Genomic DNA, 26,015 nt, shown 5'->3' with positions numbered 1-26,015 from the left:
CAAGATTTCATTTCTTTTGATGGCTGCATAGTATTCCATTGTATATATATACACCAGATCTTCTTTATCCATTCATCTGTCGATGGACATCTAGGTTCTTTCCATAGTTTGGCTATTGTGGACTTTGCTCCTATAAACATTCGGGTGCACATGCCACTTCGGATCACTACATTTGTATCCTTTTTTTTTTTTTTTTAGATTTTTATTTATTTATTTGACAGACAGAGATCACAAGTAGGCAGAGAGGCAGGCAAAGAGAGAGGAGGAAACAGGCTGCTTGCAGAGCAGAGAGCCCAATGTGGGGCTCGATCCCAGGACCCCAGGATCATGACCTGAGCCAGAGGCAGAGGTTTTAACCCACTGAGCCACCTAGGTGCCCCACTAAATTTGTATCTTTAGGGTAAATACCCAGTAGTGCAATTGCTGTGTTGTAAGGTAGCTCTATTTTCAACTTTTTGTGGAACCTCCATGCTGTTTTCCAGAGTGTCTGCACCAGCTTGCATTCCCACCAACAGTGGAGGAGGGTTCCCCTTTCTCCGCATCCTCGCCAGCATCTGTCATTTCCTGCCTTGTTAATTTTAGCCATTCTGACTGGTGTGAGGTGGTATCTCATTGTGGTTTTGATTTGTCTTTCCCTGATGCCGAGTGATGTGGAGCATTTTTTCGTGTGTCTGTTGGCCATCCGGATGTCTTCTTTGCAGAAATGTCTGTTCATGTCCTCTGCCTATTTCTTGATTGGATTATTTGTTCTTTGGGTGTTGAGTTTGATAATTCTTTATAGATTTTGGATACTAGCCCTGTATCTTATATGTCGTTTGCAAATATCTTCTCCCATTCTGTCAGTTGTCTTTTGGTTTTGTTAACTGTTTCCTTTGCTGTGTAAAAGCTTTTGATCTTGATAAAGTCCCAATAGTTCATTTTTGCCCTTGCTTCCCTTGCCTTTGGCGATGTTCCTAGGAAGATGTTGCTGCGTCTGAGTTTGAAGAGGTTGCTGCCTGTGTTCTCCTCAAGGATTTTGATGGATTCCTTTCTCACATTGAGGTCCTTCATCCATTTTGAGTCTATTTTCTTGTGTGGTGTAAGGAAATGGCCCAATTTCATTTTTCTGCATGTGGCTGTCCAATTTTCCCAACACCATTTATTGAAGAGGCTGTCTTTTTCCCATTGGACATTCCTTCCTGCTTTGTCGAAGATTAGTTGACCATAGAGTTGAGGGTCTATTTCTGGGCTCTCTATTCTGTTCCATTGATCTGTGTGTCTCTTTTTGTGCCAGTACCATACTGTCTTCATGATGACAGCTTTGTAGTAGAGCTTGAAGTCTGCAATTGTGATGCTGCCAACTTTGGCTTTCTTTTTCAGTATTCCTTTGGCTAGTCAAGGTCTTTTCTGGTTCCATATAAATTTTAGGTTTATTTGTTCCATTTCTTTGAAATAAATGGATAGGATTTTGATAGGGATTGCATTAAATGTGTAGATTGCTTTAGGTAGCATAGACATTTCACGATATTTGTTCTTCCAATCCAGGAGCATGGAACATTTTTCCATTTCTTTGTGTCTTCCTCAGTTTCTTTCATGAGTACTTTACAGTTTTATGAGTATGGATTCTTTGCCTCTTTGGTTAGGTTTATTCCTAGGTATCTTATGGTTATGGGTGCAATTGTAAATGGGATTGACTCCTTAATTTCTCTTTCTTCTGTCTTGTTGTTGGTGTAGAGAAATGCAAGTGATTTCTGTGCATTGATTTTATATTCTGACACTTTACTGAATTCCTGTACAAGTTCTTGCAGATTTGGAGTGGAGTCTTTTGGGTTTTCCACACATAGTATCACATCATCTGCAAAGAGTAGTAATTTGATTTCTTCTTTGCTGATTTAGATGCATTTAATTTCTTTTTGTTTTCCATTGAGAATGATATTTGAGGTGGGTTTTTCATAGATGACTTTGATGATATTGTGGTATGTGCCCTCTATCCCTACACTTTGAAGAGTTTTGATCAGGAGGGGATGCTGTACTTTGTCAAATGCTTTTTTAGCATCTATTGAGAGTATCATATGGTTCTTGTTCTTTCTTTTATTAATGTATTGTATCACATTGATTGATTTGCAGATGTTGTAACAACCTTGCAGCCCTGGAATAAATCCCACTTAGTCGTGGTGAATAAACCTTTTAATGTAGTGTTGTATCCCCTTGGCTAGTATTTTGGTGAGAATTTTCACATCTGTGTTCATCAAGGATATTGGTCTATAATTCTTTTTTTTTTTCCTTCTTTTTTTTTTTTTTTTTTTTTTTATGGGATCCTTGTCTGGTTTTGGGATCAAGGTGATTTCATAAAATGAGTTTGGAAGTTTTCCAAAATTTCCAAAAAACTTTCCAAAAGTTTTCCAAAAAAAATGTGATTTCCAAATCAAGGTGATTTCATAAAATGAGTTTGGAAGTTTTCCTTCCGTTTATATTTTTTGGAACAGTTTCAGGAGACTAGGAATTAATTCTTCTTTAAATGTTTGGTAGAATTCCCCTGCGAAGATATCTGGCCCTGGGCTTTTGTTTGTTCAAGATTTTTGATGACTGTTTCAATCTCCTACTACTGCTTATGGGTCTGTTCATGTTTTCTATTTCTTCCTGGTTCAGTTGTGGTAGTTTACATGTCTCTAGGAATGCATCCATTTCTTCCAGATTGTCAGATTTGTTGGCGTAGAGTTGCGCATAGTATGTTCTTATAATTGTTTGTATTTCTTTGATGTTGGTTGTGATCTCTCCTCTTTCATTCATGATATTATTTGGTCCTTTCTCTTTTCTTTTTGATAAGTCTGACCAGTAGTTTATCAATCTTATTAATTCCTTCAAAGAACAAGCTCCTAGTTTTGTAGATTTGTTCTATTGTTTTTTTGGTTTCTATTTCATTGCTTTCTGCTCTGATCTTTATGATTTCTCTTCTCCTGCTGGATTTAGGCTTTCTTTGTTTTTCTTTCTCCAGCTCCTTTAGGTGCAGGGTTAGGTTGTATATTTGAGACCTTTCTTGTTTCTTGAGAAAGGCTTGTATCGCTATATATTTTCCTCTCAGGACTGCCTTTGCTGTGTCTCACAGATTTGGAACCATTGTGTTTTCCTTATCATTTGTTTCCATGAATTTTTCCAATTTTTCTGTAATCTCCTGGTTGACCCATTCATTCTTTAAAAGGATGCTGTTTCGTCTCCGTGTATTTGGGTTCTTTCCAAATTTCCTCTTGTGATTGAGTTCTAGCTTCAGGGCATTGTGGTCTGAAAATATGCAGGGAATGACCCCAATCTTTTGATACCGGTTGAGACCTGATTTATGACCCAGGATGTGATCTATTCTGGAGAATGTTCCATGGGCACTAGGGAAGAATGTGTATTCTGTGGCTCTGGGATGGAATGTTCTGAATATATCTGTGATGACCATCTGGTCCAGTGTGTCATTTAAGGCCTTTATTTCATTGTTGATCTTTTGCTTGGATGATCTGTCCATTTCAGTGAGGGGAGTGTTAAAGTCCCCTACTATTATTGTATTATTGTCGATGTGGTTCTTTGATTTTGTTATTAATTGGTTTATGTAGATGGCTGCTCCCATGTTACGGGCATAGATACTTAAAATAGTTAGATCTTCCTGTTGGAGAGACCCTTTGAGTATGATACAGTGTCCTTCCTCATCTCTTATTGTAGTCTTTGGCTTAAAGTCCAATTGATCTGATATAAGGATTTCCACCCCAGCTTTCTTTTGATGTCCATTAGCATGGTAAATTGTTTTCTACCCCCTCACTTTAAATCTGGAGGTGTCTTTGGGTCTAAAATGAGTTTCTTGTAGGCAGCATATTGATGGGTTTTGTTTTCTTTTATCCATCCTGATACCCCTTGTCTTTTGATTGGGGCATTTAGCCCATCTACATTTAGGGTAACGATTGAGAAATAGGAATTTAGTGTCATTGTATTGCCTGTAAGGTGACTGTTACTGTATATTGTCTCTGTTCCTTTCTGATCTACTACTTTTAGGCTCTCTCTTTGCTTAGAGGACCCCTTTCAATATTTCCTATAGAGCTGGTTTGGTGTTTGCAAATTCTTTCAGTTTTTGTTTATCCTGGAAGCTTTTTATCTCTCCTTGTAATTTCAATGATAGCCTAGCTGGATATAGTATTCTTGGCTGCATGTTTTTCTCGTTTAGTGCTCTGAATATATCATGCCAATTCTTTCTGGCCTGCCAGGTCTCTGTGTATAAGTCCCCTGCCAATCTAATATTTTTACCATTGTATGTTAACAGACTTCTTGTCCCAGGCTGCTTTCAGGATTTTCTCTTTGTCGCTAAGACTTGTAAATTTTACTATTAGATGATGGGGTATGGACCTGTTCTTACTGATTTTGAGGGGGAGTTCTCTGCACATCCTGGATTTTGATGCTTGTTCCCTTAGCCGTATTAGGGAAATTCTCTACAATAATTCTCTCCAGTATACCTTCTACTCCCCTCTCTCTTTCTTCTTCTTCTGGAATCCCAATTATTCTAATGTTGTTTCATCTTATGGTATCACTTATCTCTTGAATTTCCCCTCATGGTCCAGTAGTTTCTTGTTTCTCTTTTGCTAAGCTTCTTTATTCTCTTTTCTTTGGTCTTCTATATCACTAATTCTTTCTTCTGCCTCATTTATCCTAGCAGTAAGAGCCTCCATTTTTTATTGCACCTCATTAATAGCTTTTTTAAAATTTCGACTTGGTTAGATTTTATTTCTTTTATTTCTCCAGAAATGGCTTTTATTTCTCCAGACAGCGTTTCTCTAATATCTCCCATGGCTTTTTCAAGCCTTGCTAGAACCTTGAAAATTGTCATTCTGAACTCTCGATCTGACATATTACCCATGTCCATATTGATTAGGTCCCTAACCTTCAGTACTGCCTCTTGTTCTTTTTTTTTTTTTTTTTTGTGGTGAATTTTTCCGCCTTGTCATTTTGTCCAGATAAGGATATATGAAGAAGCAAATGAAATACTAAAAGTGTGGTAAAGACCCCAGGAAAATGTGCTTTAACCAAATCAGAAGAGACCCCAAATTGTAGGGGGGAGAAAGAGGGTAAAAGTAAGTTCAGAAGAAAAATTTTAAAAAGAAAACAAATAAAGAAGAAATATAAAATATATATATATATATATATATTTTAGACTGGTGACTAGAACAGGGTTACCCACTTAATTTTGGGAGTATTTTGGTCTCTTAAAAGAAACTACCTCCCAAAATTTTAAAGAATGAAAAACGTATATAAGGGTAAAAACTATGAAGGGATGGCATATGACTATAAAGACGGAATAAAAATTTTTTTCTTAATTTCGAAAAAAGGAGTTGATAAGGTAAATTGGTTCGGAGAATAAAATAAAAGATGGTGGAGAGAATTTGCTCAGGCTGGAGACTAGAACAAGCCCGATGCTAGATTTAGGGTGTATTTTGATCTATTAGAAGTTGTACCCCAAATTTTTTAGAAGAAAAAACCCTATGTGTATACAAAAAATAAAGTTAGATACAATGAAGGATAAAATATGACTATAATAATGAAGGTTCTTTTTTTTTATGAAAGGTATTGTTAAGATAAACTTGTTAAAAAATGTTAAAAGAGGAAAGGGTAAAAGTTAAAAAAACATTAGCAGAAAAAAAGTAAAATTAAAAAAATTATCTTTGCAAGACTAATGAATCATGGGGAGAAAGGCATGAATTCCACGCTTTGCTTTCTCCTCCTCTGGAATTCCATTGTTCTTGGTAAGTGACTTTGGTCTTGGCTGGATTTCTTGTTGATCTTCGGGGGGAGGGGCCAGTTGTAGTGATTTTCAAGTCTCTGCCCGAGGCAGAATTGCACTGCCCTTACCAGGGGTGGGGCTGAGTAATCCACTGGGGTTCGCTTTCAGGAGCTTTTTTTCCTGAATGCTTTCCGTAGAGTTCCAGAGGACAGGAATGAAAATGGCAGCCTCCCAGTCTCAGGCCCGGGGAGATAAGAGCTTGGGAACCCACTCCTCAGTGCACCCTCGGAGAAAAGCGCTCAATCACTCCTGTCTTCCCGGCCTCCAGCCGCACTCGGTGAAAAGCGCTCAATCAGTCCCGTCTCCTTGGCCTCCGGCTGCGCTCTGATCTCACCCAGCCTTTGACCAAGCCTGTCTCTGGCACACAACTCGGCCTGGAGTCTCCAAATCCCACAGATCCCTGAGCTCTTCCGGGGGGGGGTCTCCCTGGATCTTGTGGGGACCCCACTCACAGAGCAGTGGCCTGTGCCACATATTATGGTTCATGGTAACCCTGAGTTGAGAGCTCACTCCTCGGCTCTGTCTCCTTAGCCAGCTCCCCCACTCTAATACCTGTGAGCTCTGCAACACTCAGACACCCCTGATCCTTCTGTGATCCCACGGGACCTGAGGCCATGTTGTCCCCATGTTGGCTCCACCCTGGTTTAGCCTCTGGAGTGATGTCCCTCAGTGGAGCAGACTTTTAAAAGTTCTGGTTTTGTGCTCCTTTGCTCTGCAGCTTGCCATGAGCAGGACCCTCCCTCCACGGTCTATCTTCCCGTCACTTTGGATTCACTTCTCCGCCGGTCCTAACTTTCAGAAAGTGGTCGATTTTCTGTTTCTAGAATTGTTGCTCTTCTTCTCTTCAATCTCCTGTTGGATTTGTAGGTGTTGGCAATGGTTTTGATAAACTATCTAGCTGATCTCCTGCTACCTGATGTCGTCTCAGCCTGCTACTTCTCTGCCATCTTAACTGCTAGACTTCCTCAAAGTTCCTATTTATTTACTTGACAGAGAGAAAAAGAGAAAGCCGAGCAGGGGGAGCAGCAGGCAGAGGGAGAGGGAGAAGCAGGCTCCCCACTGAGCAGAGAGCCTGATGAGGGCCTTGATCCCATGACCCTTAGATCATGACCGGAGCCAAAGGCAGGCACTTTAACCAACTGAGCCACCCAGGTGCTCCTTTTGTTTGAATCTGTGATGAGGGATGGACATGTTTGAAAATGTTTATAGGAAAAGCTAAGGTACAATGATAACTGGTCTTCAGGTTCATGATAAAATGGTAACTAGGACAGACAAAGATGGAGCAAACTACCAAATCCTGGAGTAGATAATGTAATGGTGCATCTAAAAATGCTGTCGAAGCTGGAGATGCTTAGGTAAGGTAACCATGTGGTTAAAAATATCAACTAACGTCCCCTCTAGAGTGCTTTAAAGCCAGGGAGTCAAAAACTGAGGTGGTGAGGAAGGAGTGCAGAATTAGAGCTGTTTCTCATAAGTCAATAGGAAGGCACTTTAGGTATTTATTTATATATTTATTAATAACTTATTTTTCTGAACTATGTCTCCCCTCAGATCTAGCCTATAGAATATTGGCATTTTAAGATACCAACATCATCATTGCTCCCAACGTTACTAGTTTATATGCACAAATGTATATGTAGTTAGTTTTTATGTATCAAGATGCAGTGACCGATTTGATCCTCCCCTTCTTTCACACTAACCAATTTACAATCTGAATGTATCAGAAGCTTGTGGATTATGTCTACTAATCCTTATGATTGTAGCATATGGTATAAAAATAAACATTATTTCTAAATAATCATTAAGTAAATTCAAAATTGAGTCAAGTCACAGTTGGTGGACATAGAGACTTAGCTAACATGTAATAAATAATGGGCTCATCCAGTTTGCGTCAAGTCTGATTTTTTCTCTAATGTTAAATGATGAAAGTTATAGGTAGACAATAAGGATGGAAACCTCCAGGGCACCTGGGTGGCTCACTGGGTTAGGGCCTCTGCCTTTGGCTCAGGTCATGATCCCGGGGTCCTGGGATCGAGCCCCGCGTCAGGCTCTCTGCTCAGCAGGGAGCCTGCTTCCCTTCCTCTCTCTCTGCCTGCTTGTGATCTCTGTCTGTCAGGTAAATGGATAAAAATCTTAAAAAAAAAAAAAAAGGATGGCAACCTCCTCAAGAAAGAAGAAATTTTAAAGTTTGCTCTTTTCTTAGAAGTTTTTCCATAATGCATTCAATTCCATTTAAATATTGCAAAAAGCTGAATTGCAAATATTAACCTAAACATGAAATAAAAATGTTGATATTTTATTCAACTAAAAATAGTAATTATGGATAGGGTGCTTTTATGATGGTCATGTTTAAAATATATCATTTTACATTGAGCATTTTGTGAGGATTGTCACTGTGATGTTATAATAAGAAAATTTGTTTTGAGTGCATTAAAAATTCAGTGCATGATTATTGCAATATAAGGGGAAAAGTGGTTTGCTTTTGACAGTCTGTCAGTAGATATAGCCTAGGAAGAAAAGTATGATAGCTGCTATATATAAAACAGTAGGAGAAGGACACAAGCTCAGAGAATCTTTTTCCAGCTGCTGTTATTAAAGACATTCTTTTGTAGAAGAGAGGATGCTATTTTTCTTTCCTTTTTTGCTTCCATCTCTAAATTCTTTGCTTTCAAGTGGCATGCAAAGCGTCTGTGCATGGCAACTTGTAACTTCTGTTATTTAAACTGCTAACTGTTAAATTGGATTGAGTTGAACCAAAGGAGGAAAATAGGCCCACTGAGGCAAATGCATTTTTACACCCTTCTTTAATAAAATAATGTAAGGAATAGCTAGAAAGCTTCCCCAGACTTTCATCTAAAATTGTTAGAGGGTAGCTTTTGGAAAGCATCACTGTTGACTCCTGTCGGACAGTTTTGGAGAGGAGCTGAAGAGAATTATCTCCTCACTCTGTGTACTTTGTCAAATTAGGCTCTTGGAGCAGAAGTATGAAATGAAGGCCAATGTCAAGGAATGCCTCAAAGCAGCAACTTGTGCTCATCTCCTATGACTCCCATTTTTCTTTTTCTTTTTTAAGAAATCAGATTGAATTGTAAAATGATGGAAATAGGATTGGACACAAACACATTTATTGTGGGCTCAGCAGCCATTACATATCATTAATGAAAGGATGCAAGGAGTAAAGGGGACCATTTTGATGTCACTTTCATTCTTTTTAAAGACAGATGCATTCACTGATGAGAAATAAACTGACATCTGCAAAATTTTAGAGGCCAGTAATACTTTTATGCTGCCTTTTCCTGTAGGTAATTCCTGTAGGCAAACATGTAACTTTTTAATACTCATTAATGTAAACTGAAAGAATGGATGTTTTGGATATAAGTCACAGTTACCGAAATCAGTGTATTTCTGTATTGAAACAGTGTATTTTTTCTTTACCAAGGTACATACTATTCCTAATATACCACTTCAGCTAAAGTTAATGTCAAAATCCAGTATTTCAAAGTTGATATGCTTTTTATTAAGAAATACAATTTGGAACACTGAAAAAAAATTACAAAAAAAAAGAAAAATAATTTGATCTTACTTTCTACCTATAAAAGGCAATAGTCCTTATACATCAGCTCTAAAGTTAGTTACATTTTCTTCCTTTTCTTGTTCTTTATTCTCCTTGCCAAATGCTCTTCAAAGTTTTTTATTTGCCCTTGTGGACATTAGCTGTTTTAAGGATCTGTATTATAGCAGGGAGCAATGATTTTAATTTGACTGCCTCTGTACCCTTACCCCTATTGATAAATTAATGCTTTCTGTTTTTAGTATTCTAGAGAAGAATGAAATTGCTAAGATGTAACTGGTCATAAGGAGTAGTCTAAACGGAGGACCATTCCAGGAAAGACAGTATCTGTGTACCTAGCATGGATCTTGGCCTCGCCCTCCTTCTAAGTGTCTAACATATTTTCATAGTCATTTCATCTATGTTGTGATTTTTTTTAAGTGAAGCACTTTTAGATGTCCCATATGGTTTAAAACAAATCAGAAATTCATGTCCTAAATGTTTTGTTAGTCAGAATAATTAAATTGATCAGTTCTGGGAGCAGTGGAAACAAAATAATTGGGTCATTGAAACAGTCAGGCTCTAATGGGAACCTGAGCTCATTCGGATATCAAATCTAATAATTGTTCTACACCTGTATGCACAGTCCCAATGAGCAAATTCACATTAAAGCTTTAGTAGAACACTTTCTATGCTGTGGTGTGAAGGGACTTGCTACCATTTCACAAGAAAACACTGAATATTTTTTGGCAGTATGTTTTTTTGTGATGTGTTAACTAAGCTCTATGCATGTATGTTGGTGCTCTGTCCCTACCTAGGGAGAAAGAAAAGGGAGCTATGCATAACTGGGAATGGTTTTCTTAACTATTTAAAGATAATAAAAGTTCTCAAGCATTAGCTACCCGGAGGCAATAATACAAGATAAGGGAACTCACTGGATTGGGGGAGAGTGGAGTTTTATTAAACAACCTTTGCAACCTAGTAGAAATGAGGATCATTTAACCCTTTCCCTTCATAAAATAAAGTGGTATCAAACATGATTTGGGTTATTCAAGTAGAAAGTAGCAACTAGACATTCTGTGTAGTAATGTAGTGTTTGATTTCTCCTATGTCACTATATTACTATTGTAGCAAATTGCTTTTGATTCTTTTACAAGATACCTGAGGAGAGTTGAGAGACCTAAAAAAATTGTTGAAGATCCAAAGAGTGGAAAGATGAATTTAACTCTGCCCTATAGTGACCATTGAGCTAACAGATCTTCAATAGAACTCTCTCATTGGAGGCTTCAAAGCACACAGAAAAATTAATAAAAGATTTGCAGTGTATACTGAACTATGAAAGACAGATATGGCCAGCCCTCTTTACCAAAAAAAAGACAATCATAACTGAATTAACTCACCTAAAGAATAGTGTTAACACACATGCGCAAACTTATTCATGAATATTCTCTAATATTTTCACTTTGTGGATAAACAAAAGGACATATTCATTTGTGTATTCATTCTAATATATTCCCAAGTATTAAGGAAACAGATGCAAATGGCAATTCCTGCCTTTCTAGAGCTCACAGTAAAGTGGGGGAAACAGCACAAGGGCAGTCACAGTGTAAAGTTCAAGCTTAATCTTAACAGAGTAGTAGGAGTTTCTTGGGCAGGAAGGGAAAAAGGAAGAGAAGCATGTTTCAAGAAAGCAAACAGCATTTCTGGAGGCAAGGGGAGAGCATGGTATATTCAAGGATGAGCAAGCAGCTCAGCATTACTGAAGTATAGGTATGAGAAGCTAGTAAAATGAATTGTCTTAAAAGACCTTGGATACTATTGAGTTTGATTTTTTTTTTTTTATTGCGTGGGTGATAAAGAGCCATTTCCAGCTTCTTTTCCACAATCTCCTAACAACATGTAAGGTTGATGGGTTGGGGATGAGGCTAGAGGCAGGAGAGACTCAAAAGGGATTTATTCTAAGAGCCTAGGCAATGGAAGAAGGCCTGCCCTGGAAAAATGGCAGTGGAGATGATATGATGAAGAAATTGATCCAAGAATACTTAAGGAGTTAGAAGGAACTGAATTTATTGAACACTTACTTGAATATAAGGGTGAAAAAAAGGAAGGAGTCCAGGGTGATGGTTTGGGGTTTCTTGGTTTCTTGTTTTCATTTTTATGACTTGGTGTATGATGGCTCTATTAGTTTTCTAAGCCTTTTATCACGAAGTACCACAAACTAAATGGTTTAAGCAACAGAAATTGTCTCATACTTTGGAAGGATAGAAGTCCAAGATCAAGGTGTTGGCAGGGCCATGCTCCCACTGAGGGTGCTAAGGAAAGATCTGTTCCAGGTCACTCTCTTAGCTTCTGGTGGTTTGCTGGCAATCTTTGACATCCTTTGGCTTATAGAAGCATCACCCTGATCTCTGCCTTCATTTTCACATGGTGTTCTCTGTGAGTATTGCTTTCTAAATTTCTCCTTTTTATAAGAACACCAGTCATTTTTGATTGTAGCCTATCCTAATGATTTCATTTTAAATTGACTGCCTTTGTAAAGACCCTATTTTAAAATAAAGCCACATACTAAAGTAATATGGGGGACTAGGGCTTCAACATAAGAACTTGGGGGTGGGGACCCAATTCAATCCATATCATGGGTCCTTTCATCAAAATAAGGACATGAAAAGGAGAGGATAGGATCAAAGAAAAGGAAATCATTTTGGCTTGGATCTTGAAAGTGAATTAGGTTCAAAGCAATCAGGAAAAATATTTAGAAGGTGAATGAATGAGTCTAGAGCCCAAGAAATGTAGGATTGAGATCCATTAGCATAAAGGAGGTTGAGTAGTTGGAGTTTTACACATGGATGAATATACCCATAGAGAATTGCTTATGGAAAGTATATAGAGTAATATGGGAAAGCATAAAGGATAAAACCCTGAAAATTACTAATGTGTAACGAACAAGGAAAAGAATAGTAGTTTATAAAAGAAACAGAAAGGAACAGTCAGGGAGGTAATTTGAAAATTAAAAAATGTGGTAATATGCAAGCCAAGAGAGGAGAGAGTTTTGTGGAAGAAATAATTGTCAACAATATCATGTGAGGTCAAGGAAAATATCACCTGAAAAAAAAGTCCTAATCCTTAAAGCACGAATGTGATGTTGATTCAGAATGGGCCTTTTCATATATACAGTCATCAAGGAACACACCCAGTATTTTCAATAGAATTTCACTCTATTTGTATTACTAGAAAAAATAAAAAAATAAATTTACTTATATAGTATGACATTTTATACTTAGAGAAATTGTATTTTTTACACTATAAGAAAGTGTATTTTAATCTATAAGAAAGTATTCACTGCTGGAGTATCTTTCAAAAGATAGCTAAATAATCCTGACGAACTATTTTAGAGTAATGCATACAAAGTGTGCATTTGAAATGAAATTCTGATACTTACGGTTATTGAATTCTGTGGCTAGTGCTCAGAATAGGATAAAATAGAGCCTCTTAGAATGAGATTATAATGTGGTTGGTCAGAAGAGAGCCTTCTAAGGAATTATCTGTCATCAGACAACAGATAATTATTTGTCAAACAGATGACATCAAGTCGTCTGTTTTTATGTCTTCCGCATTGGAGGTCTCAGTACTGCTAAATGTCATTTTACGTATTCCTCCCCAGTCTAACCATACATAGCCTTTTGCCTCAAATCCCCTAAAAACACAAAGCTGTCCCCAGAATGAATTTCAAAGATTTACAATTAGGTCCTTAGTAAAAGAAAGTATTGAAAAGGTAAGGTAGAGTTCTGAGACTATTTATTGGCTCATATAAATATGTGTATATAGGAACAAATGGTATATTTGTGTCTTTAAGTCCTCAATAAAAGTTTTGTTCAGAAAAAGAACCAATAGGTATATGTTGAATGGCTATTTAGTATTGAGAAGGCTAATAAAGAGATAAATGAGATACATTCTTGAAAAGGCAGTATACAAAATGATAGTGAAAAGTATGAAACTGGCTAACATTAAAAGCTAAGTTGTATGATATAAGAGTCTAGAGGAAAGAAAGATCAGTGAAGGCCAAAGAGGTCAGGAAGGTGGGGTTTGAACTGAGCTTTGAAGGGTGGGTGGACTTTAACAGAGAGGAGGGAGAAAGCAGACGTGGGTACATAAAAATCTGGAATATGTATAGGTGTCTTCATGGAACAATTATAAAGCCAACCTAACTAGATGTGAGGGTGAGTAGTAGAAAAGAGAGGAAAATCTGATTGGGGATAGTAGGATTTGTGTAAAACAAAACCAGAAAGTATATCATCCATAAATTTCTCCTTTACTTAGCTGTCACAAATTTTAGTCACATTTATTATGCACATTTTTTTAAATTGAAGTATAGTTGACATATAATACTACATTAGTTTCAGTTATACAACAATTCCAATCTCCCTGAGCTACTTCCTTTAGAATGAATCTGTTGACTTTTATGTTCGTCTGCCTTTGCAGTGAGTTTTAATCTGTGAGCCCCTGAAGTCTTTGGAACTTAACTGGTTACAGTTTTTAGTGTTGTCATCTTTTTTTTTCCCCCACCATTTCAAATTTCAGTTGAGCCGAGTTAGTCTTGTTTTAAATTTACTGTAGCTTTTTGAGTTAGGGAGTAAGGCCTCTTTGGGAAGACAGTTCTCAAAGGTGGATTGGAGGATGAGTTGAATGGAGGAAAGTCTATTATAGGGGTTAGTCTAGGCAGTACCTTGTTTCTCAGATTTTAGAGGTGAAATCCATAGATTCATTTAATGGGAATCTAGTTTGAGTCTTTGGTGGTTGAGTTAAAACTGCTTAATATATTGTTTCTTAAACATCAACGAATATAAAAATAGGCAAAAACTGCTTTAACAATTTTAATAAAACTATAAAACAGATAAAAATAAAATTGACATTAATATATCTACTGATGCTAGTTTTTTTTTAAGATTTATGTATTAATATTAGGCAGGGAGGAGCAAAGGGCAGAGTAGAGAGAAACTCAAGCAGACTCTGCACTGAGCGCAGGGCCTGACTCTCAGCTTGATCTCACAATCCTTGGATCACGACCTGAGCTGAAAATGAGAGTTGGATCCTTCACCAGCTACACCACTGAGGCACCCCAATGCTAGATTTTGTAGTAGAAAGATTTAGATTTGGATCCAGTTATATATTTTGACTTCACTGATACTAATGCAGAGTCTCTGTTGTAGAAGTAGACTGAACAAAATGATATTAATAACTTTAAGTCTTTCTCATCTTCCTCAGGATAATCAGACACCACATTGAATAAAAACTGGTAGTGTCAACTTGATAATTTTGTAAAGTAGCCTTGCTCACGTGAAGATAAAACTAGGATTGAAATTTTTATAATATAGATATCCATTTATTGCTAGAATTGGGAAAAAATGATTAAGTACACATTTACCCCTCTATTTACAGCTAATAAACAATTGCAAGTTGCTCTACAAAGACCACATTCTCATTGTACCTCTGCTTACATCATGAAGATGGCATTGACTTCTTTGTCACAGGTTTTTTTTTTTTTTTAAAGGGTTTTATTTTATTTTTTTTTAAAGGTTTTATTTATTTATTTGACAGACAGAGATCACAAGTAGGCAGAGAGGCAGGCAAAGAGAGAGGAGGAAGCAGGCTCCCTGCTGAGCAGAGAGCCCGACGTGGGGCTCGATCCCAAGACCCTGGGATCATGACCTGAGCCGAAGGCAGAGGCTTTAACCCACTGAGCCACCCAGGCGCCCCTGTCACAGGTCTTTATATGTCCAGCTTACCTATGCCAGGTGTGAAAATAGTATCATACTCTGGGATGACTCAAATCTGAAAAATTTTCTTTATCATATAATTATGAAATTTCTTTAGTTCAGTACACCATGATGTTGCTTGGTTTTCATGTAATACAAAAACAAGTGTGTATATCCATGAGCAATACACTGGTTACTTATAAGGTGATAATACAGAATATGCTTATGTCAACATTTTTTACATAAAAAAGAATGCACAAAACTTAAACCTATCTTGCATTAAGAAATAATGGCATAGGAAGCTTTACTGCCTGTTTTTTGAATGAAGTTGACCCCAACATTAGGAATTATATCATGTAAATCATGTCTTTGTTATAGTGAACTCTTTTAGAGCAGAAACTTATTCAGGACACCTTAAAAAAACAGTGGATTTCTCTTCTTTCTGCGTGTCTGTTCATTCCTTTCTATTTGTCTTTCAACTGTTTGTCACCCTATTCAGTAGTGCCTTTCATCACAAGGTATGTCATGTGTTACTAGCCAGCATCTGAATTAGTTGTCATTGAGGGGGTCAGATGTCCACCGTTGTCCATTCAGTGGCTTCTTTGGAGGGGGGAGGGGAAAGAAAGCCTATTCAGTGCTGCTTCCCTAAGTAAAAAAAACTATGAGCACATTTTTACCTAGAAGTGGTGTTGGACATATCAGATATAGTGACCTGAGAAAAGTGTTTTTCCTCTATGAACGTATCACCTCTTTCATGGTCATGGGAAATGGAAGTATAACTTATATTTATTACCTCCCCTTACTCTTCAACCTTCTGCAGTAGGGCCTCTCCTCCCCCTATTTTACTGAAATTGTTCTCATTATGATCTCTAATGATGTTCATATTTCTGATATAAAGCTGGTAGTTCTCAATTTTTATTTTACTGCATCCTTCTACAGCATTTTATACTATTGCTTATTGCATTTTTCAACTTGGGTTCCATAACATGTGCTCAAACGTTTCATTCTGTACCTCTGTGATTACTTGCTGTTTTCTTCATGGACTTCTCTTTGTATGGTCATCTCTTAAATATTAGTGTTTTCCAGGAAATAATCAACAGCCCACTGATCTTCTCACTCTACATACTTTCCTGAGTGACAGCTTCAATTACCATCTACATGATAAGTCTCCCAAGTCTCTCATACTCTTTCCAGACCTGTCCGATGAACTTCAGCCTTGTAATATTTAGCTGCCTGCTGGACAGCTCCACATGGATATCTTAAAGGCATCTCCAATTTTAAACATCCTAAGCTGAACTCATCATCTTCTCCTTGAGTGCAACTCCTCCTGTATGCCCTATCTTATTTGATGGGACCACCATTTTCCCAAATGTGAACTCTTTATTCTCCATATTCAATTAATCCCTATTTCTTGTCTTGTCACCTTTAAGCCCCTCCACTACATGACCACCATATTGAGCTATCTTAGGAACTCCACTCTCTGTTGTACATGTAAAGTCCAAGAGCCTTAAGATGGCACATGAGACCATCCACTGTCTGGATGTTACTTCTCTATCCTCAGAGCCTATAATCTCCTGCTTTTAATCAGCACTGATTTGCTTGTAGTCACACACATTTTTTTCATCTTTTCTCTCCCATTCCTTACAGTGTCTCCTTTGCCTGGAATATACTTTTCATCCAGGATAATTCCTCCTCATACTTTAAGAATCAGGATAGGGGTGCCTGGGTGGCCCAGTCGGTTTAAGTATCTGGCTTCAGCTCAGATCATGATCCAGAGTCCCAGGATGGAGGCTTGCATTGGGCTCCCTGCTCAGTGGGGAGTCTGCTTTTCCCTCTCCCTCTGCCCCACCCCCTTGTTCATGCTCTTTCACTCTCTCTAATGAGTAAATAAAATATTTTTTTAAAAATTCAGTTATGGCATTGCCTTCCCTAGAAAGGCTTCCCAGAGATGCTTCCCCTAAGGCTTAGCTAAGTGTTCCTTTTCTGTCCTCCTAAAGAGTATTTCTGTAATCATAGTACTCACTATAACTGTGTTCTAGTTAGGTTTACATGCTACCCCACATCTAAGTGAAAATATCTTGAGAAAAATGGCTGAGACTTTTCATTTTAATGTCAGGGGATAATATAATCTGGGTTCTAAAACTGACTCACTGACAACTGTGTAGCGGACTACAAAAGAAACCCTAACACATTTCATCAGACTAACTTTTATGTGTCACATAAAAGGCCAAAATCACTTCATACTATCTGCATGAAAGAAGAGACTGTCTCATTCATCTCTGGCACTATGTGAGGCACATAGTCACTATTCAAGAAAGGATAATTGAACTAAATTTCAGGCCAGTTTTTGGGCAGAGGGAAATATACCTGACATGGGAATAGACCCAGGTTATGATGGCAGGGCTCCCTTTTTCCCGTGAATAGGTCTACTTAGGAAACCAAATTAAAGATCATTGGATTACTTCTAGACAAAAAAATGAATGACCAGTTTTACTAGATACATGATTCAAGCCAGGCTAGAATCTCTAGAAATAATCTCTTTCTACAAGTCTGTCTAGACAGCTGGGAGCCTAAAGCAGAGAAGTAATAGAAAGCAGCCCAGCAGTATTTCTGTACCCACTGGATGACAATAAGAAAAATAAATGGTTATACAAGATTTTCGTTGCTTCCCAAGGGCATAAAAGTATCCCAGACCATGATGTTTTATGAAATAAATAAAAATTCTGAGCATTGTTAAATTCTGATTTCCTAACTGATCTTTAGTATTTGTTTTTATAGGCTAATCTGGAAAAGACTTTCTGTTTTTTGTTTAATTTTTTCTCATTGTCCCAACAGTGACTAAAATATGTCATCATCTTCATAATGAAGCTTTTTAGATTTTTAAAAGGATAAGACCTTGATACTGAAATCTTTGTTATGTGGCTCTTATAATAGCAAATGTAAATTTAGTCTGTATCGGGTGTCATTCTGGTCCTTTTATATTATTGACGCATTTAGTCCTTGTAACTATTCTCTTAAGACATCTTTAAGTATTATTTTCATGTTCACAAAGGGTTAAATAAGTTTAGGAAATCTGAATTAATTCATTGTTGACTATACCATCACTAGGTATACTATAATGGGAAAAAAAAAAGACAAATTGGGTACTATTTTCTGTCCTGCTTAAATAAGGGCCGCAGACTGTTTCCTGATAGGAAAGTAATGACTTACAAGTTTGCTGGTTTTAGAGCACAAATACACTTGTCTTTATACACTGTTATCATTTATAATAGTATTTCATGAATTTTATATTCAAAATTCTAAAAGTTATATTCTTAAGTAAACCTAGACATTTTCTCTAGACAAGTTGAAAACAGTATGTGCTTTTTATCTGAAACCTGAAGATTTTATATCCCACATAGTTTGTGACTCTAATTTTCCAAGTTAATCATGCTCAATGCCAAAAATTCAGACAAGGAAAAATATAAAAGAAAAAAAATCATGATTTCACCATTCAGAGATAACCACTGCTTTTATTGGTATATATTCTTCCAAACTCCTAAAAGTTGTATTTCTTACTTTCAAAAATAAAAATAGGAGGGGCAGCCGGGTGGCTCAGTTGGTTAAGCATCAGACTCCTGATTTCATTTCATATCACGATCTCAGGATTGTGGGGTTGAGCCCCGTGTCTGGCTCTGCCTTCCGTGCAGAGTCTGCTTAGATTCTCTCTCTCCTCTCCCTCTGCACTTACCCCAGCTCATGCATGCTCTCTCTCTAAATAAATAAATAATATCTTAAAAAAAAAGAATAGAATTTACTCTTTTGTAACTTGCCTTTTCCACTTTATAATGTGGACCTCTTTCTGTCAAGCACGTATAGATTTATATGATAATTTCAAATGGCTACATTGTATCCTCATGTATGTGGGTTCCATCCTTTATTTACTAATTTCATGGTGGATAGATAGGCTATTTATGCTTTTCACAACTATAAACAATGTTAAGAACACTGATGTACAACAATGCCTATTTATGTGTTTGTCGGGTAATGCAAGGACTGGCTTTATCCAGTAGACTTAAGACTCAGGAAAGATTTTCTGAGAATTCTCGTATGAGAAGGAAGTTGCAGTGAGTAGCCATTTTTACTCATCTATAGGCTTGGCCTGCACTGAGGTTGTGCATAGCTTGTCTTAGAAACTAAAATTACAAAGGAGCTTCTGTCAGTTATGAGTATGACATTAACAAGCTGTGTTTTAACTCTGTCCCAATTGCTCATATTTAGAACAACTGCTGACTGGCTTCTGTCTCATGGGACAGTTTATGTTTTAAAACAATGGCACTGGCAGCTGCTAAAATGTCTGTATCACAGACATACAGGTTGCCTTTCTCCATACAACTGGTTAAGTAATTAAGCATAAGCTAACATGGGGAACACAACTAATGAGAAGCACCTGTTTATAGACCTGCAAATGGTAAGTTGTAGATTAAGATCTTCTCAAAATCATAGCCAGTGGCATATTTCTATAATCTGTTGCTTTGGGAAATACAGGCATCACGCAGGGGAAAGCCTGCCATTCTTACCTTACTGCAGGAGCCAGTACCTGGGGCTACTGAACCTGTGGAGTTGGGCTGATGACTCTAAAACTTCCAGCCTCAGCAAGAAGTAGGTAGTCCAGACCAAAGAGATAGGTTGTACATTTTTAAAACAAAAGGAATAGATACGTAACCTTGCAGTGATTGAGAAACAAAAGCAGATGACAGGTAAGTATATTCTAGGTTAGCATATCAGCGACAGAACTCAGGCAGATCACAAACTGCCACAGAAAATGTCAGAGTATTGTCCATCATATAATCAAAGTTAGAGAAATGGCTGATACCTAATAATCTTAGTCATAGGGATCTATGTCACACATGGAGTAGAAAGGTACAGAGATGACAGATGGTAGGAATGACTTGACCCTATCCACATTGTCATTTCAAAGATGGTTTATTTGCACCAACCCAAATGATTGCTCAAGCTCTCATCCTTGCAAAGTTCTCTTGGCCCAGGTCACTGAAATCTGTGTATGCCTTAATCAGCTCTTATCCTGCCACTTTTGGTAGTGCTATCTGGGCTTCAAAGACAGAACCTAACCAGATGATTCCAGAGAGCCCCATTTCTGCTGGGTCTTTTTTTTTTTTTTCTTCCAGGGTTTTGTTTTGTTTTTCAAAACAGAATTGCTGTCATTGAAAACCATTATTAAAATTAAAATCATGTGTTTGTAGAAACAACTATCACTACAAATCTGGCCAGTTCAATATATGTCCTTTTATTATTTTCTTCCTTTTCCTAGAAAAAAGATTAAATATGTATACACATTCTGATTACCCCCTTAAACATCCATTGCTTTTTATGCCCACCCCCCAACTAGAAAAAAATTTGTTAGTCAGCAGTAGAAGAAACTGGAACTCATTTTTTCTAATCAAAAACTAGTAGCTATCTTTCTATTTCTTCTTGTTAAGATACCACCTATATTTTAAGGCCTAATTGGGATGAAGTTTTCCCTGGCCCCCAACTCCTTCACTGAAGGAGTTATGATTTTTCTCTGCTCTGAACTGCCATCATACTTACACTGTAATAGATGCTATAAGAGACACATAGTTTTATGTTATAGTTCTTTGTAAGTTTATCCTTTCTTCTCTAATAACTTATAAGAGTGTCTTTTATGATACTCCGTAGATAATTTATGCAATAAAAATGCGTAGGTGGATGGAAGGAAGAGAAGGAGAAAGGGAGAAATTATTTCCTTTCCTTTCTTTGTATTAATGGCAAATTATATCCCCTGTGTTAAGCAGTGTAGCAGAAAGTGAATTGAGGGGTCGGTTCCTGATTCATTGCTAAAGATTGGATGATTACTTAATGGACAGACAGTTTTTGAGAAATCACTATGTGTAATCCACTGTGAAAGACACCTGAGCAGCTCTGTTATTTGTGTGGTTTCTGTTGGTTTGTTCTTCAGTGTAAGTTTCACATATATGATTTACTTGGAGATTTTTCTATTTTCTAACACTATTCATATTTTTATATGTTACCTTTCCCCATATTTCCCAGATATGTAGGCATCATTATCAGACTTTCAACCTCATAGAAAGAAAAATTGTCTTAAAGCCCAATTGCATTTTTGCATTTCCTAGTAAAGAAGCAAACATAATGCATGGCTAATGTACAAAACCAAGGACTTTTAAAAAAAAATATTCACTAGGTTTGACATTGAGTCCAAAGATAATCAATAGCAAGGTTTTTGGTAGTTGAAATACTGAACAATATGCTGATTTTTCTTCTGAGCCACAATTTTTGTAAAATCCCTTGAAATACTCAAGTTATGAATTATGTAATCGCTAGTCATTTAAAATCCCAGGAGGTTGGTTATACATGTTATGAAAATATCATGTTTGTGATAGGTAAAAGTAAGTATTGCATATTTCCCACATTTGTAGCTTAATATGCATTAAGTTTTTAATGCCTTGAAATACTGTACTCAGTGGTTTTACTTTTATCACATATTTCAATCTTTCTAAAGCTGCTGTAATTGAGTTTATTTGATAATGTACCTTTATATTACTACAGGACTTGATAGTTTGCAAAATATGAGGTTCATAATAGAGATAGAGAATAGCGTTACTACCTGGCAGGGAGGATAAGAAGAAAGTGAAATATAGAAAAGTGATTTTATCTCACTACTGCAGTATTGTAAAATATAATTTGTTTTTCCCCTAGCACAGCAGAGTTTCATGCTGATAACAAGCTACTGGATTAATAAATCCATTGCAACTATTGAGACTTTTCCTTTAATAACATAATGAATGCTGAGCATTAAGAAGAGAAAAAGAAACATATTCTTTGTACAGATGTTACCACTCACAGATCTATATCCCTAAGCATAGGAAAAATACCAACATTGTACCCTGAGCAATATCAGTATAAAAAGAATTTGTGCCTCTCAATTAGAATACTGTATTTTCCACAGAAAAACATACTATTTCCTGGAATACATTCGCTTATTTTCCAGCTGGAAAGATATTTAGGGGTCTATTTTGTTATCATTACATGTGCTTAACTCCAATTACATTTAATGGGAGTTGTGTATTTATAGTCACAATAGCCTCTGAACTACTTTAATATCATTGCTTTCCATTACCATTCTTGTTAAAATAGCTTTTCATTCTTCTCCCAACACAAAGGACCACAGTAATCTGGGTTTCTGTTTTCTTTGTGTTGCTTAATTTGCATGTGTTAAAGGGTATAGATTATACAACATGATCTGATTCTAGCTTTAAGAACATTATGATGTCATTGAGATTAGAATAGGGCTAGAACTATTTAATTTTTAAGTAGAGGTATTTGATTGGCTTCTAGACATCCATTTTTGCACAGTGACCTATATATACAATTTTGTTGGAACAAAATAAACTGATACAGTTTAACACTGGTGGTACCTGGTGGAAGCCAAATTTATGAAACATAGTATAAAATGTGTGATAAAATAAGGTTTACAAACTTGATACACTAGACTTTATCAACAGCCAATGAAACTATATCCTTAATTCCAATTCAAATTTTTGACAGGGCAAAAATAATGAGAATAAGCATATTAAAAATCTCTTATAGAAATGGTTTTGCTCTTTTCCTTAGTGCTGGCCTGTGCTGTATTTCCAGAAGAAAAGTGGTCAGCTGGCAGAAAAAAGTGATCAGAAGACAGGGAAGGAGGCTTTTTAAGTTTTTAAGAAAATGAAGAATTGAAAAGAACTCTTAAAAACATCATTAGGATAAAAACAAACAAACAAAAAACATCATTAGGGACTTTAGCGTCACCTGACTCATTGGCACTCAACAAACAGACATCTGCCTATCCTTACTATGATAGACTAGTTAGTACCCATTGGGTTAATATTTCAAGCTGTGTTGTTTTCAAGATGTCTGATTATATAACATGCTGTAGAGTTCCAAAATATTTCCTAAAAATACATGTTGAAATAAAAATGAATTATGGAAGATTACCTCCACCAGATATTAAAATATATTATGAATGAAATCAGAAGGTATTGGCACATCAGAGAGAGTCAGTTATCATATGGTTTCACTTACTTGTGGAGTGTAAGGAATAACGCAGAGGACATTGCAAGAAGGAGAGGAGAAGTGAGCTGGGAGAAATCAGAGGGGGAAACGAACCAAGAGAGAGACTGTGAATTCTGAGAAACAAACTGAGGGTTTTGGAGGGGAGAGGGGTGGGGGGCTGGGTGAACCTGGTGGTGGGTATTAAGGAGGACATGTATTTCATGGAGCACTGGGTGTGGTGCATTCACAATGAATCTTGGAACACTGAAAAAGTATTTTAAAAAAATAAAAATAACCTTGGGGGAGGGGAGAAGGTATTGGCACAAAATAGTTGGAAAGATGTTTAGGTCAATGAAACAGAAATGTACATGAGTATAGATCATTTAACATATGAAAAGAGGTTGCATGAACCAGTGTAGAAATTCATGATTATTCAACAAAGGGTTCTGGGATAACCCATTTTCTCTCCACAAGAAAAAGAAAGAAAGAAAACAAAAAATCAATGTGGAAACTTACCTGACATTGTACAACAAAATAAATTCTAGATCATTTAAGTAGATTAATGTGGAAAAAAGGACACCTTACAAAACAGAAGAGACAATTGAATGTTAATCAGATGTCTCTGGCTGGAGAAAGGCTTTCTAAACTTAAAAATAAAGGGACAGATCACAGTGTAAAAGATCAATAGATTTAGCTACATAAAAAGAATAAAAATGAGTTCTAGTCTGAGACAGTTGTATTGGAAGACCCTGAACTCACCTCCTGCATAGACACATTGAATCTACATCTACATACAGAGCAATTCCTCCTGAAGAACTAAAGGCTGACTGAACAACTTATGCACAACAAAAGAATAACATAAGAGATGGAAGCATGGTAATTATAAGAACCCCAGCCCTGATGCTGCAAACTGCAGTGGGGAGGGATAGTACTCAGGGCCTCAGAGAGGATTCCTCCAGTCTGGGGCACAGAATAAAAGCTCCAGTTTAAAAGGGAAACGAATATAAAGGAGCCAGCCCTAGAGCACCTGCCAAATGGCAGGGAAGCTTGATGGAATGCTCTCTCTGGGGTCAGAGGTACTGGCCAAGTGCCATTTACATTTCCTCTCCACTTTGATATGCAGACAGAAGCAAGGTCCAGCTACCCTAGCCGGCTTCCCACCTCAGTGAGTCCTGTGCGCATAGCCCACATCAGCCTCAGCCTTACCCCCAATATGACGCCAGTGAAGTATATACTGGGAGACGGAATGCCTGCACTCAGTTCAACTCCAGAGGACTTGCCAGGACACCCCATTAATGGAGCATCTGAGGACCTCCCAGCCAGGGACCCCCTGCCTGGAGTTGCACTAAGACATCCTGGCCTTTGCCCACCTAAGCTCCACCCATCCCACCAGGATACCCCCTGCATGGAGCATGCCAGGATCACCTAGCTCATTCCTGCTGTAGCTCCTGCTTTCCAGCCAGGAAGCTGCCTGGACAGAACATCTTGGGACCTCCTGGCCCATGCCTACTTCTACTCCAGCCATCTTGCCAGGGCTCCCCCTAAGAGGTATGCCCCAGGCGCCCCAACCTGCACTTGCTTTGGCTCCAGCTGCCCGCCAAGATGCCCTATGTCCCGTCCCACCCTCCCCAGGACCCCTAACCCACTTCAACTCCAGCCATCCCACTAGGGTGGCCCTGGTGCCTATTGCCCCAAGACCCACATTCAGTGCCTGCTACAGCTGCAGGCAGCCAGCCAAAGCAACCAGGCACACATAGAAATGATCCTACACAAGGCCTTCCCTTTAAAACTAAGATAAATAGCTACTCTATGTAATTCATAGAAACAAGCACAGAAAGTCAAACAAAACGAGGAGACAGAAAAATATGCTCCATATGAAAGAATGAGACAAAACGTCAAAAAAATAACTATGTGAAATGGAGATAAGCAGTTTACTTTATAACTTTATTATTACCATTATGTAATGTATAATGTATAATAATAAAGTTATAAATAATAAAATAATAAATAATAAAAATAATAAAGAGTTCAAAGTACTGGTCCTAAAGATGCTCACTGGACTTGAGAGAAGAGTGGATGAACTCAGTGAGAACTTCAACAGAGAGACAGAAAATATTAAAAAGAGCCAATCAGAGTTGAAGAATATGATAACTGAAATGAAAACTAAACTATAGGGAATGAACAACTGATTAGAGTATGCAGAAGAAGAGATCAGTGATCTGGAAGACAAGGTCATAGAAAGCACCCAAGATAAACAGTAATAATAATAATAATAAAATTAATAATAATAATAAAATTATTATTATTTTTAAAAATGAGGACAGGTGGGTCCTGGGATCAAGCCCCTCATCAAGCTCCCTGCACAGCAGGGAGGCTGTTTCTCCCTCTGCCTGATGCTCCCCCTGCTTGTGAGAGCTTTCTCTCTCTCTCTGTGACAAGTAAATAATATTTTTTTAAAAAATTAAAAATGAAGACAGGTTAAGGGAACTCTGGAACAATATCAGATGTACAAACAATCACATTATATGGGTCCCAGAGGGAGCTAAGAGGGAAAAGGGCAGAAAGCTTATTTGAAGAAATAATACTGAAAACTTCCCTACCTGGGGAAGGAAACAGACATCCAGGTCCAAAATCACAGAGAACCACCAAACAAGATGAACCCAAAAAATCCACACCAAGACATGTATTAATTTAAATATCAAAGATTAAAGCTAAAGAGAGAATCCTAAAAGCAGCAAGAAAAAGCAACTAAGTTACATATGAGGGAAATCCCATATATCTGATTTTTCAGTGGAAATTCTGCAGGCCAGAGGAGAATTTTATGATATATTCAAAGTGCTGAAAGGTAAAAACC

The 26,015-nt window shown here is 37.4% G+C and overlaps 1 protein-coding gene across 4 annotated transcripts in view; it reads left to right on the top strand.

Annotated features, from left to right (window-relative positions):
- DIAPH2 (diaphanous related formin 2) overlaps window positions 1-26,015 on the top strand; it is a 1,009,576-nt gene that overhangs the window by 971,941 nt on the left and 11,620 nt on the right. Inside the window, exon 28 of one of the 4 annotated variants that reach the window (XM_032881798.1) lies at window positions 22,739-22,833. The exons of the other annotated variants lie outside the window; for them this stretch is intronic. Coding sequence (XP_032737689.1) covers window positions 22,739-22,794 — 56 coding nt within the window. The 3' untranslated portion in view covers window positions 22,795-22,833. Of the gene's footprint in view, window positions 1-22,738; window positions 22,834-26,015 lie in introns of those variants that run through there. 4 annotated transcript variants of the gene reach the window in all.

This window comes from Lontra canadensis, unplaced genomic scaffold, assembly GCF_010015895.1.
Source record: "Lontra canadensis isolate GAN:19392208 unplaced genomic scaffold, GSC_riverotter_1.0 scaffold77, whole genome shotgun sequence".
NCBI classification, from domain to species: domain Eukaryota; kingdom Metazoa; phylum Chordata; class Mammalia; order Carnivora; family Mustelidae; genus Lontra; species Lontra canadensis.
The sequence above is the reverse complement of the archived record's forward strand: the minus strand, read 5'-3'. Positions and strand labels throughout refer to the sequence as shown.